This window comes from Galeopterus variegatus, unplaced genomic scaffold, assembly GCF_000696425.1.
Source record: "Galeopterus variegatus unplaced genomic scaffold, G_variegatus-3.0.2 Scaffold411, whole genome shotgun sequence".
Lineage (NCBI taxonomy): Eukaryota > Metazoa > Chordata > Mammalia > Dermoptera > Cynocephalidae > Galeopterus > Galeopterus variegatus.
The window spans coordinates 497,562-511,812 of NW_007726522.1; the positions used below are offsets into that span (position 1 = coordinate 497,562).

The following is a 14,251-nucleotide window of genomic DNA, read 5'->3' on the forward strand; positions in this document are numbered from 1 at the left end:
TTTTTTTAAGCCTTGGTTTACTCATTTGTGAACTGGGATAAAAACTACCTCATAAGACAGTTTTGAAGATTAACTAAAGGAATGCATGTGAAAACAGTTGAACAGAAATGGGCACATGACAGGCACTCCTTGAGTCACATCTGAATCGAACTGCAGCCTCAGTAACCAGCTGTTTTGGTAAATGAGGTGAAAGATCAGGAAGAAATCAGTTATACATTGGGCTAGCTCTTAATAGCGAAGTTTGCCTTGCTTTTGGAAATTTACACAATGGATGGAAAACAGTTAATGTAACAACGATTAGAATTACATGTCTAATTCTTGTAGTTTCACTTGTGTTCTGTATTTTTCTTTTTGGGCTGTCTTTTCTGTGCTTTTCTTTTACTTATGTTTTGAAAAATATTAATCCTATTTTTAATGCTAATGGCTACCCTTTAAAAAATATTTTAAGACATTTTAACTTTTCATTTTCAAATAATTTAGACTTACAAAACACAAAATTTTCCAAAAATCCTTCTTCACCTAGCTTCCCACATGTTAATAGCTTACATACTAATGGTTACCTTTTGTATTAACAAGATTCTTGAAACTGTATTTCTGGAGTTATCAACTTATTGGACAAGGTTTTGGAATATTTTTTCTTCACGCATTCACTTTTTCTAACTATTTCTAGTTATATAATCTGGGGTTCAGATTTAGATTATTATTGTTCATTTAAAAAATCTTTTAAATGTTTTTCTTTCTGATTTTTGCTGTGCTTACAACTCAGACTTAGACTTGATTCTGTTTCCTCTGGATTTAGTGGTCTCTGTTTCTTTGTACCATGACTTATGTAGGGCCACATTGAGTTGAAGATGTCTGGTGACCAGTATTTCAGAGAGCATTGGGATATATACAATGGTACTTTAAAAATTATTTGTGGAAAAATAGGATTAAAAGATAATAGTAATCTTTCCATGAATTTTTTGAAGCACCCTCATATTTTTCAGTAACTTGAGTTATATAACATTTTATTGTTTAAAAAACAACAACAACAAAAAAAGAAAAGTGAAATCCAGATGAGCAAAACAGATGGTACTGTCAGGTCAAAGCCAGTATTTACTCAAAAAAAGTGAAATCCAGATGAGCAAAACAGATGGTACTGTCAGGTCAAAGCCAGTATTTACTCATGGGCAGCTTTTTCTCTCTTAGGGCATCGTAATCGTGAGTTTGGGTACTGGGTCCAGCTGCACAGGTTTGAATTCTGACAGGAACATGCAGTAGACCATGACCTTCAACTTACTTCACCTCTCTTTCTCAGTTTCCTCCTTTGAAAAATAAAAATACTAGTAGAACCCAACAACAAATGTTAGTAGTTGATGATGTTGATAACAATTTTAAAAACTCTGAGAAATGCTATTTATTTCTATATTTTAGCTGTTACGCATGGTTCTGATAGTTTCTAGAAGATAAAAATAATTCCTGATCCACTACTGGCCAGCTGCCAAAAAATAAAAATTAAAAATAATTTCTAATCCTAACTCTCAGAGATAACCACCTTAGTAAATTTTCTGTCAAAATTTGTAAATATATATTTTTCTTTAAAATGTAATAATGCTACTCATACAGTTCTGGAACTTTTAAAATAATCAAATATATCTATATATGTATGTGTATGTATGGGTGTATATGTACATATATAGTTACTCGTTTATTTATTTATTCACTCATTCAGCAAATAATTGAGAATCTACAAGGTACAGGTGCCCACTATAGAGCCATGAACAAAACAGCTCACACATTAGTGTCTGAGGAAAAGAGACATTAAACAGCTAATTAATTACATGTGACCATGTAATTACTCTTGTGGTATCTGCTTTGAAGAAATGTAAGGAAGTATATAATAGGCCACTTGAATCTGGGGACCATGGATGGATTTCATGTTAATAAATACAATTTTGAAACATTCCTACGAGGTGCTTAGCATTCCACTGGGTGGACATACCATGTTCTTTTTAACCAATTTCTTGTTATTGGCATTTGATTTCATACAATTTATTGGAAGATCTTCTCCTGATAAAAATAGACAAAAATCACACATTTGTTTTGTGGGAGAAATAGCACGTAGCCATGAGGAACGTCAGTATTTAGGGGGCAGGGAGGGGAAGAGAACTCAGTAAAGGGGTCTGAGAAGGAGGAGTAAATGAACTAGGAAGAAAACCAATACAGCAGAGTTCTAGAGACAGGGAGAGCGTTTCTCCAGGCTTCACCAGGACTGTCAGCACTGACCCCTTCCCAGACTAGTTGGGAGGTAGAAGGTTAAGAAAATTGTACCCTCCCCCTGAATTTTGGAGTAAGGGAAAGAATAGTCCAAGTGGGCCAAAAGGGGAGAGTGCTCCTGAATTGCACTCAGTGGACTTGCATAATTTATGGGCTACCAGTGTTCCCTTTCAAAAATTAAAACTTTTTGTTGCTTCTTTAGGAGTTTGTTGCTTTTCCTATTTCATAATTTGTTGATTACTTTTAGGCCTGGTAAATCTATGTACCAACCACTAATGTAGTTTCTTGAAGACTATTCATGTTATTTTTAGTGCTTGATGGTGAAATCTTATATATGAAGAATTAGATTCTATTAAAAGTATATCAGTATTTATACACTGTATCAGTCCACTTTTGATGTGTAATAGGTCAGTCCAAATTCAGTGGTTTATTTATTTTTTTATTATTTTTTTTCAAACTCAGTGGTTTAAAACAACTTATAATTTAGTTGGTCAGGATTCTCTGAGTTGGCAGTTTGGGCTGGGCTTAGCTGGGTGGTTATTCTGCTGGGGACCAGGTTTAGTTGATGCTCTTGGGGGTTCACGCATGTGTGGACAGCAGGCAGGCCAGCTGGGGCTGACTGCAGTCAGCTGGGATGCCTCATTCTTTTCCATGGCACTTCTCGTCTTATATAGCAGGTTAGCTTGGGTTCATTCATATTGTTGGTTTCACGTTTCCAATTGCAGCAAGAGTACAGGTGCCAATGTGTGAATGGTCTTCAAGCTCATGTTTGCTGCTGTCCTGCTGGCCAAAGCAAGTTATGTGACTAACCCAGATTCCGGGGGTAGGAAAATAAATCCCAACTCTTGAATGGAAGAATCTGCTGTATTACATTGCTATGATGTGTGTGCACAGGAGGGAAATATTTGTAGCCCTTTTTACAGTTGACCCCACATGTTTGACACATTTTCATAAACCAGACCAGTCGTTACTCATCTTTTTACAGTATGAAAGTTTGGGTTGTAATGGTGGTACATGTGTCTTATGCATTGTTCAGTCCTTCTGGTTGTCCTGCCAGTACTGTAGTACAGGTGCAGTTAGAGGGTCCTGACTTGATGAAACATATTTATGTGACTTTTTCTCTTCTCAAGATTGCCAACACTCCTGATAACTGAATGTGTCCTGGTTTACATGACTCCAGAGCAGTCTGCAAGCCTCCTAAAGTGGGCAGCCAACAGTTTTGAGACAGCCATGATCATAAACTATGAACAGGTAAAAGGAGGCACAGAGATGTGGATTCTGTCCAGGACTCCAGTGGTGGCTTTCCCTCTCTTAGCACCCTCGGTATACACTTTCCTTGTTCATTTCCTTCTACCTCCGGCCACTCACACATCTCCTTTATTAATTGATTCCAGCAGTCATAGTACTCCTGATTTCTTGACTTCCTAAACTTTTCAGTTAGAGTTTTTGCACCTTCTATTGTAGCCTTTATGAAAGTTTTTCGAGTTCTTATTTTATCAGTGTGTTTACTGTAGAGTCATAGAACATGATGAAGAGGATTTTGGCTACCATCAGTGTAGGGGTAGAAAAGTCAAATGCCTTCGGGAATGAGCAGGTAATGCAAATGGGGAGGTTGGCCAGGTGTAAGAAGTGTGGAACAGTGGGGACTGGAGTGAACTGGAGCACCTGTGTCCCATTTCATGGGCATGGCCACTACTCAGTTCCAGCCAATTGTTACCATGTGGACATGTGAGGCTAGAGTTGCTGGAATTCCCAGTTTTTCAAGAGAAGTTAGAAATGCAGTGTTTTAATGTAAAATTTCCTAATATCTAAAATCACTGAGTTTGGTCCACTGGCTGTCCATTTGCCTCTTCTGATTCAGTGCAAAAAAGGTTATGCTCTAGAACTTTGGAGTGATCCAGCTTGGGTCTGAATCCTGGCCCATCTCTTACTTTTGGCTGTGTGACCTCAGATAGCATTATTTAGCGATTGGGGAGTTCATTGGGAGACTTTCTAGCTGTGTGACCCAGACAAGTAATATAACCTCTCTGTGCCTGTTCCCTCTTCTGAAAGTAGTAATAGTCCCTACTTCATAAGGTTGTTGTGAGGTGTAAATGGGTTAATATATGCAAGAGCACTTACTGCATTGTGGAGTTGATAAGCAGTAGCTGTTATTTGTATCTCTCTGAGCCCCAGTTCTTTGTTTTTAAAGGGATAGTAATAGTCCCTACTTCATAAGGTTGTTGTGAGGTGTAAATGGGTTAATATATGCAAAAGCACTTACTGCATTGCGGGGCTGATAAGCAGTAGCTGTTATTTGTATCTCTCTGAGCCCCAGTTCTTTGTTTTTAAAGGGATAATACCTATCTGTCTGGATTATGGGAATTTGAGAGGTTGTTCAGTGGTGTGCATATGATAAGCTCTGAACACATGGTAGCTATGTCTTTTGTCTTATTTCAGTTTTATTGATTTTATTTGCCTTACGTCCCATTTTCTTTTTAATTTTATTATGGATAAGAGCAGTAAAGGGACTTGCCCAATGTCACATAATTATGCCAGGCCTTGGTCTCTCGACCTCCTTGATCTGTGGCTAGGCCTTGGTCTCTCGACCTCCTTCTCAGTTCCAGTCCTGGTCCAGGTTCTTGTGCAGTTGGCCAGGCCTTGGTCTCTCGACCTCCTTCTCAGTTCCAGTCCTGGTCCAGGTTCTTGTGCAGTTGGTTTTTGTTTGGTGGATTTTTCTTTCTTCCATGTCTTTAATTGGGAGCATTGCTCAGACTCAGTCTTCCATCCTGGTGAAATGGCTGTCATGGAAGCTGGGCTCATCGGTCTTTTCTTTTGATGTGAATAAATCCTGTGAGCCTGCCTGTGCTTTCAGGACTCCGCACCTGGGGAGAATTAATTGCATGCTCCGTGCTTGCACACGTTGTGGATGTGTGCTGCTTCGTGCACTTGCTTTATTACATGCATTCTTTTGTTCAGCACGCAGCCGTTCACCATCGAATGAGAGACGGTGGATTAGTGAATTTTGACCAGAGACCCTGTCACTTTGGAGCAAGCGGGAATGTGCCAGTTTTCAGTATATTGTCCACAGCTGTCCCTAAACTTTTTCAACTCCTACCCCACCATCCTTCCCTTGTGAATAATAAACATTTAACTTAATTCAGTAATTTTCTAACAAATACATAATCATTGGCATTCTCACAACATGTGTTAATTGCTCATGTGCCTTACAGTTAACTAATTAGTAGTTTAAAATGGCAAAACCACATGGATGATGATAATTTCAGTAATGATAACAAAGTAATGATAGATTCTTTGATTTTGCTTACACTGTACCAGGCACAGTTCTGTGAGTTTTACATATATTAATTTAGTTAATTATCACAGCAATCCACAAGCTAGGTACTAGTACTGTCCTGACTTTACAGGTGGAGGAACTGAGGCACAGCGTTAAACAGCTTGTCCATGGCCTCACAGCTAGTAAGTGCCAAGCCAGGATTCAAATCCAGGCAATAAAATGATGGAGCATGATGCTCCCAGACACCTTCTGTCCTGAATGAGCAGTGTGTTGTCTGAGCATTCCCGCCACGTAAGCCTTACTCTGCACTGAAAGAGAATACTGTTGGTGCTGTCTGGCAGTGCTGTCACATGAACTCTGAGAATCATTTACATGTTGTTAAAGTCATAAATTTTTGAAACTTTGTGGATGACAAAGTAATTGTGTATATGCTATACTGTTCACCATCGAATGAGAGACGGTGGATTAGTGAATTTTGACCAGAGACCCTGTCACTTTGGAGCAAGCGGGAATGTGCCGGTTTTCAGTATATTGTCCACAGCTGTCCCTAAACTTTTTCAACTCCTACCCCACCACCCTTCCCTTGTGAATAATAAACATTTAACTTAATTCAGTAATTTTCTAACAAATACATAATCATTGGCATTCTCACAACATGTGTTAATTGCTCATGTGCCTTACAGTTAACTAATTAGTAGTTTAAAATGGCAAAACCACATGGATGATGATAATTTCAGTAATGATAACAAAGTAATGATAGATTCTTTGATTTTGCTTACACTGTACCAGGCACAGTTCTGTGAGTTTTACATATATTAATTTAGTTAATTATCACAGCAATCCACAAGCTAGGTACTAGTACTGTCCTGACTTTACAGGTGGAGGAACTGAGGCACAGCGTTAAACAGCTTGTCCATGGCCTCACAGCTAGTAAGTGCCAAGCCAGGATTCAAATCCAGGCAATAAAATGATGGAGCATGATGCTCCCAGACACCTTCTGTCCTGAATGAGCAGTGTGTTGTCTGAGCATTCCCGCCACGTAAGCCTTACTCTGCACTGAAAGAGAATACTGTTGGTGCTGTCTGGCAGTGCTGTCACATGAACTCTGAGAATCATTTACATGTTGTTAAAGTCATAAATTTTTGAAACTTTGTGGATGACAAAGTAATTGTGTATATGCTATACTAGTGTAAACTAATATGTTCTCTGGCATTTGTGCGTATATATAGATTAATTATAGTTTTTTAGACTACTTTTCTTGTTCAAAAAGTAATGCCATATGCGGAGTACAAAAAGCAGACAATATAAGTATAGACAAGGAAAAGTAAAGCTCTCTCCTACCCCAGACCTCAGCCCTCTAACCTGGGAAGCAATGCTGCCATATTTCATATTTTCTTTTATTGATCTGTATTTTCTAAATTTCTAAAATATGCAGGTAGTACTTTTGTAATTAGAGAAAGGTTACTTTTTAAAGTCCACTTACAGTTCTGTTTTTTTCCAGTTTTCTTTCCACTTTTTAAAATTTGAATCGACAAATTATATATATTTATGGGGTACATCCAGAATATTTTTACACACATATAAAGAGAGAGTTTTTTCTTAGAGGCAGATGGGAGCATACTATTGATACTGCTCTATACCTTGCTTTTCAAGAGTTTACCTTAGAGGTGATTCATATCTATAGCTATCTTTCTTTCCTGTTTTCATGGCCATATAGTATATGAACATGCCAGAATTTATTCAACCCTAAAGGGTATTTATTTCCAGATTCTTCCTACTATACATAGTGCTGTAGTAAACATTCTGGCATATCTGCATACATGTGCAAGTATGATGCAGGATAAATTTGCTGTCAGTGGAACTGTTGTGTCACAGGTTGAGCATTTAAAATGGTTGTATCCTGCCCAGTTGCTCTTCAAGGGGCTGCACCAGTTTATGCTCCCACTAGCGCTGTGTGCTAGTGTCCGCTCCTCATTCCTCCACCTGCATGGGAGTGTCATTAAACATCAGCTTCGGCTGGTTAAAACCTTTCCTGTTTTCATGGCCATATAGTATATGAACATGCCAGAATTTATTCAACCCTAAAGGGTATTTATTTCCAGATTCTTCCTACTATACACAGTGCTGTAGTAAACATTCTGGCATATCTGCATACATGTGCAAGTATGATACAGGATAAATTTGCTGTCAGTGGAACTGTTGTGTCACAGGTTGAGCATTTAAAATGGATGTATCCTGCCCAGTTGCTCTTCAAGGGGCTGCACCAGTTTATGCTCCCACTAGCGCTGTGTGCTAGTGCCCGCTCCTCATTCCTCCACCTGCATGGGAGTGTCATTAAACATCAGCTTCGGCTGGTTAAAAATAGGACATTAATGCTTTGTTTTGCATATTTAAAAAGAATCATTATGGTGATACCCAACCTCCTCTTTCCCTCCTCAGGTGAACATGGATGATCGGTTTGGGCAGATTATGATTGAAAACCTGCGGAGACGACAGTGTGACCTGGCGGGAGTGGAAACCTGCAAGTCACTGGAGTCACAGGTCAGAGAGTAGGGACTGGGATATCCGCTTGGACCCCTAGCCAGCCATGGAGGGACATTCTCCCTTTGCAGATAAGATAATGTGAGAAGCCCTTTTGAGTACCTGCCGACACAGGCAGCTAGGGCTCCATGTGGGCCACTGATTCATGCATGATGCTAGGAAAATCCAAGCTGTTTTGCCATCTTGGTATGGAAAACACAAATTTGCATTTCCCACACCTTATTATTTTAACTTTTTATGATGCAAATTTTCAAACCAACATAAAGGTGGAGGGAATTTAAAATGCACACATGTTCCACCAGCTTCAATAGTTACTAACATTTTGTCAAAATCGTTTCATGTGTTTCCCTCCACAATTATTTTGTTGGTGTCATTGGAACATTTTCTGGCAAGTCCCAGACAGTACATGCTTTCACTCCTAAATATTTCAGCGTGAATCTCCTACTGATAAGGACTTTCTTCCCCCATTAGAGTGATAACACCATCAGACCTCAAAAATTGACAGTAATTCCTTCTTAGCATCTAATACCCAGTCCATGTTCAGTTTTCCCAGATTGTTTAAAACTTTTTTATAGTTGGTATGTTTGAATCAGGATCCTAACATGGTCAACATATTGTACATGATTGATTAAATATATCTTACTGAGTTTCCCCCATTATAACAGTGTGTGCTCAATATAGTGGGATCCGAACCCTTGGTGGGAGCGCCTCTGCACTCCCAAGCGGTGCACTGTAGCAGTGCACCACTGGGCTGGCCCTATTGGCAGATTTTTAAATGCACTTTTTCCCTCATTATAAAAGAAATTGTTCTAAAAAAATTTCGAGCAGTATAAAGTGTAGGAAGTATAAGGTAGCTCTCACTCTGTACTTGCTCACCAGAGACAGCAGTTGTTAACAAGTTGGAGCGTGTTCTTTTCCTATGAAAAGGCTATATGTAAAGAAGAATATTTATTTATGTAAAGATAAATATTCATATATAGATTTCTGTTTTTTCAACTTGTGGATTCATACTAGACATACTGGTCTGTAAACTACCCTCCTTTATTTAAAACTTGATGATCATATTTATCTTTACAATCTAAGTATTGAGGCTACCATATTCTGTTTAAGGGTACATAGTTGTTTATATTCATATGTGGACATAGTACATTGGTAATAATAGTTTTAAAGTAATTTAAAAATGTCTGTAACTGGGCATTTAGTTTTGGTCTCTTTTTTTATTGAAATGTATTGGTTATACATATTTATGGGGTACAGAGTTGAATATCTATACATTTATAAATGTGTGATGATCAGATCAGAGTAATTAGCATACTCATCATTATAAAACTTAATCATTTCTTTATGATGGAAACACTGGAGGGAATATCACTGTGTGTACATCTGTGTAGTGCTAGTGCCTGCTTTAATTCTGTTTTTATGATTACTTTGTGCTTCATGATCTGTGCTTTCTTCTTGCCTTTGAAGACCTAAGATACAGGTTTTGGTCACTTACAAAGTCATCAGAAGGATTTTTGGCCATGCTGCTTCATAGAACTTATTAACATTTAGAAGTATCCCTGTTTTTTTTCCAATTTTGTCTGTCAGTAACTGGCAATGAAAGCCTTGAACATTTGAGAAAGTGCTGTTTCCATGTGATCAGGGTGATACTTCCTGGATTCTTCTAGAAGCATCTTTTCCCATGGGCAGGTTTTCAGATGCTACATGTTGAGACTGTGTACCCTTGACATGTTCTGAATGTCCCTGTCCTGGCATCTGCAGTGGATGCTCTAGCAACTCTTCTGTATACCCAGGGGAGGTGTCAACCACAGGAGAGCAACTTGCTTTCAGGCAGTTGTTTGTCTAATGTGGCCATGGCCTTTTGTAGACAGCAGCATGTCCCTAACAGCGATGGGTGATAAGATGGGACAGACTCTGGTCTGTTTGTCCCAGGCCGAACAGCCCTCCCCTAGCTCTGTGGGTGCTGTGTAGTTTGTGGCTGCATGTGCTGGATGCCATGGAATATAAATAGAAAGCTAAGGTGGGCCTTTTCATTTCACAAATGCAGAGTGCCTTCTGTGTGCCAGGCACTTTTCTAAGCACAAGGGATACAGTGATGATCAAAATCGGCCCAAAGATGTGCCCATCTTTGAGAGCCACATTCTAGTGAACAGCTTCATAATTAGTAGTACGTATCTTCTGCTAGTTGTACTTGGTAATAACCATCCCCAACCCTTCATTATGGTGCTGGTTTTTCTCCAGAACTTGGTATTAGGAAAGCTGTCTTGGATGTCTTTTGGTAAGGTTAGTTGGGAAGCAACCAAAGTACTTTATGGATAGTAATTCTCCTTTCAGATGTGGTCCTTAGGCATGCATACCAATACAGGAGAAAATACACAGCTACAGAAGCCTGCACAAACACACGCACGTATGTGTGCACCCATGTGCATACACACACGCAGACACATGTGCACACAAAGCCTGGACAAATGGCAATATGAGATTTTCAGCCACAGCTATTGTGAATAGGGGGAATGTGGGTCATTTTTTATGTTCTTCTGTATACTTTTTGGAAATGCCTGAATTTTCCCCCACAGTGTACACATATTTCCACAAAAACTTTCTTTAAAAGCCATTTTCATATGTTCGTGCGTGTTTCTCTCTGTGTGTATGTATTTAAAAGTTTATATTTAAAATGCTTTTTCTGAAAAGTCATACATGGATATAATTTTTTAAACCCCCCCTCACTTAATTACCTGTCTACTACCCTCTCTCTCAAGAAACAACCACCATTTCTAGTTTCTTCTGTATTTCCCAAAAGTAGTCTATGCATATACAAGCATATATGTCCTCCACTTTTTCTTTATATACATAGCGGAATCCTATGCACATTACTTACTAAGCAACTTGCTGTTTAAATTCCAAGATGTGTCTTGGAGGTTGTTCCATGTTAATACATACAGACCTTATCCCATGAAAAAAAATTTTTTTTCATGAAATGTATGACTCAATGTCCCATTTTTTAAAAATAACTGCATAATATCTTATTGTATGAGTTTGCTTTAATTTACTCAACCATCTCTTCTAGTTTAGTTTTTTGCTTGTCACTGCATTGGAGCTATGGTGCTACAGTGAATGCTCTTGAACATACATCATATAGGGTAAATTCTTGAAAGCAGAATTGCTGAGTCAAAGGATGTATATTTTAAAGATTGCCCTCCAGAGAGGTGGCACTGTTTTGTAATCCTACCATAATTCAGTGAGCACCTTTTTCCCATGTCCTTGCTAAAATGTATATCAGCATTTCGATCTTTGTCATCTGAGAGTTGAAAAAGTATCTTGTATTTTCATTTACATTTCTTTTCCCAGAAATGAGACAAAAAACCTCTTGTTTTTCTTTTCTGGTGAACTGGTCTTTTTCCTGTCTTTTAAATGAATTTTAAAGTTTTTCTTCTTGACGTTGAATAGCTTTGTATATATAACAAGGAAATCAACCCACTGTCATTTATATTGCAAATATATTTTTCTAGTTTTTCACTTGTCTTTTGATTTTGTTTCTGATATGTTTCTTTTCAATAAATATAAATTAAAATGGAACAACACCATACATACTATTTGTAGTCTGCCTCTTTTCACTTAACATATCATGAACATCTTCCATATTGGTAACTATAGATGATCTTCTTCATGTTTAATTGTGTAAATTTCTATTTTTCTATTTTAATTCCCTCCACAGGATAGAGTCACTTGAATTCCTGGATGAGATGGAGCTTCTTGAGCAGCTCATGAAGCACTACTGCCTGTGCTGGGCCACTAAAGGAGGAAGGGGCCTGGGTATGGGATTTTGCTTTTGTTGTTTTGACCTGGAAATAGGGATCTTTTCTTCCACAAAGAATGAAAGACATACCTGGATCTTTAGGCACAGAAAGAACTAAAGGATTATATATGTGTCTGTGAGTGTCTACAGAGAATTCACTGTTACATCTTCTGTAATTATAATGCAGAAACCAGGAGAACTGCTTAAACAAGCCATGTGCCCCAAAAAGTAACCAGTGTTTGTCTCTTTCATCATCCTATAACCAGGCTTCCTAGATGTTAAACACAGATCATTGCATCTCTCTAACAACCCAGGCAGCTGTGGCTTGCATTCCTCACTCTTCTCTCTATGACTAAGGTGTGCTTCCCTGGGCATGGCAGACAAGGGCCACAGGGAGTGAGCATGGATCCATGTCCCAGTTTCTTGTTACCTCTGTCTTGACCCAGCTCCTCCTTTTCAACTGCCCCATGTCGGTCTTGCTCCCCTGTGGTTATTCCTTGGGTGTCTCTGTAGCCCAGAGGAGACCATTTTAGATCGCAGTTCTGGCCTTTGCTGTAGTAGCTGCCCTTCAAGCGTCCTATAGATGTGATCTGAATGACACAGGACCCCAGGCAGGCAGCTGATACAAAACAAAAACTTGACAGAGGCAAGGACTGTTTCCTGTATGAAAATTCCAGGTTGACATGAGACTATTCATCAGCCCTTGGGCTTATCATTCCTTCATAAGTTTACCCAGCTGTGCAGTTCAGCCCACAAAGTCCTTTCAAATTTGTTTTTGATTTAAAATCATTTATTGGTTTGTTTTCATATTGTTATCCTCCCCCTATTATAAAAACAATATAATTTTTAACAGAGAATTTGGAAACATTTAAAAAGTACGGCAAAGAAAAGAAAATTCACCCATATGCCTATCACTCAGAGATAACCTCTAGTAACTTTTTCCTTTCAGTCTTTTTCTAGATATTATTTTGTTTTTATGAGTTGAACTTATATATTTATATGCCTTTGAACCTGACTTTTAAAATTTAATATTATAACATAAGCATTTACCCCTTTCTAATAAAAACTCTCAGCATAATGGCTTTATAAAATAACGTATGACTGTGTCTAAATTTAGTTATCTTTCCCATTAGTTTGGGAAATATAGGTTATTTCTAATACTTTTAGTTAACTCTAGTTCTTACAAAGGAATGATCTATTGAACATTTAATGTAAGGGGCTTCTTTTGTCCCCACTGTCCGTCTGTCTGCTTTAGGATATCAGTGCTTGTATGTGCATGTTGTAGCACCATCTCTGCATTTGCTAAATGTTTAGCATTTAAAGGGTAGATTTTTGGCATTAACTGCAGAGAGCCCATAAACTGTTATAATGCTTTCTTAATCCCTATGAGACCACCCACAAGCACAGCCTCACCCAACCTCTTATGTCCTCATGAAACCTCATTTTGCATAGGAGGTGAGCAGAGCTGTGGCAATCAGATGTGTGCCTGGTACCCCAGAGCCAGTCACCATGGGCCCACAGCAAGGCCACATTCTCCCAGCCCTTTCTGTTTTCTCTGCTGCATACTCCGAGAATGTCTTTACAGCATCTGTGTGTTTCCTCCCTTCAGGTTTGAAGGAGATAAGTTATTAATCTGTGGAAAGCTCATGCTCATGCTGAACCAGAACTGAAGCGGCTAGCCTTCCCAGAGGAGATGTGCTGAGCTTCCTAAGGGATGGGTTGGCCTCATCTACCAGTCTCATTCCACACTCTGAGAAACCTAAGGTTACTAAAGTTGTCATACCAGTTCCTATTGACTTATTGTTGTTGAAATAAATCTGAGTTGCCAATTGCATGTGTGTTGGACCTCTGCCAATCGTCTGCTCATTCTGTGTCCACGGGCTGGGCAGGCGTCACCTTTTGTCAACTAAAGACAAGGATCCTGAGTCCTGCTTTGTCCTTAGCTTACTCCTGTGAGTCACTCAGCTCATGACCTTGCATCTGTTTTGGGATTTAATCCCCCAGGTGCTCTTTGTGGTAGCACCTGACGTTGTACCTAGCACCTTGCCCCTTGGCCTCCACCAGGTACTGGAGCTCTTCTCTGGCCCCTGTTTCTGCCCTTGCCAGACTAGCCCACTTGATTGCCTCCTTCATCTTGGTTATTGTGGCAGGTCGAATGATGGCCCCCTAACGTGTCCACATCATGATCCCTGGAACCTGCAGTGATGTTAACTTCGGTGGCAAAGGGGGTTTGGCAAATGTGATTAAGTTAAGGATCTTGAGGTGAGAAGATTGTCCTGGATTATCCAGGTGGGCCTGATGTAATCACAAGTGTCCTTATTAGAGGGACAGAGTCAGAGTAGGTGGTATGATATGTTTTGAAGATGGAGGAAGAGGAAAAA

General features: G+C 39.1%; 1 protein-coding gene across 1 annotated transcript in view; it reads left to right on the plus strand.

Moving 5' to 3' along the window:
- LCMT1 (leucine carboxyl methyltransferase 1) overlaps window positions 1–13,704 on the plus strand; it is a 56,760-nt gene extending 43,056 nt beyond the window's left edge. The window contains exons 8-11 of the mRNA XM_008568466.1: window positions 3,387–3,507; window positions 7,973–8,082; window positions 11,790–11,887; window positions 13,480–13,704. Of these exons, the coding sequence (XP_008566688.1) occupies window positions 3,387–3,507; window positions 7,973–8,082; window positions 11,790–11,887; window positions 13,480–13,502 (352 nt within the window). The 3' untranslated portion in view covers window positions 13,503–13,704. The remainder of the gene's footprint in view (window positions 1–3,386; window positions 3,508–7,972; window positions 8,083–11,789; window positions 11,888–13,479) is intronic.
- The last annotated feature ends 547 nt before the right edge of the window (window positions 13,705–14,251 follow it).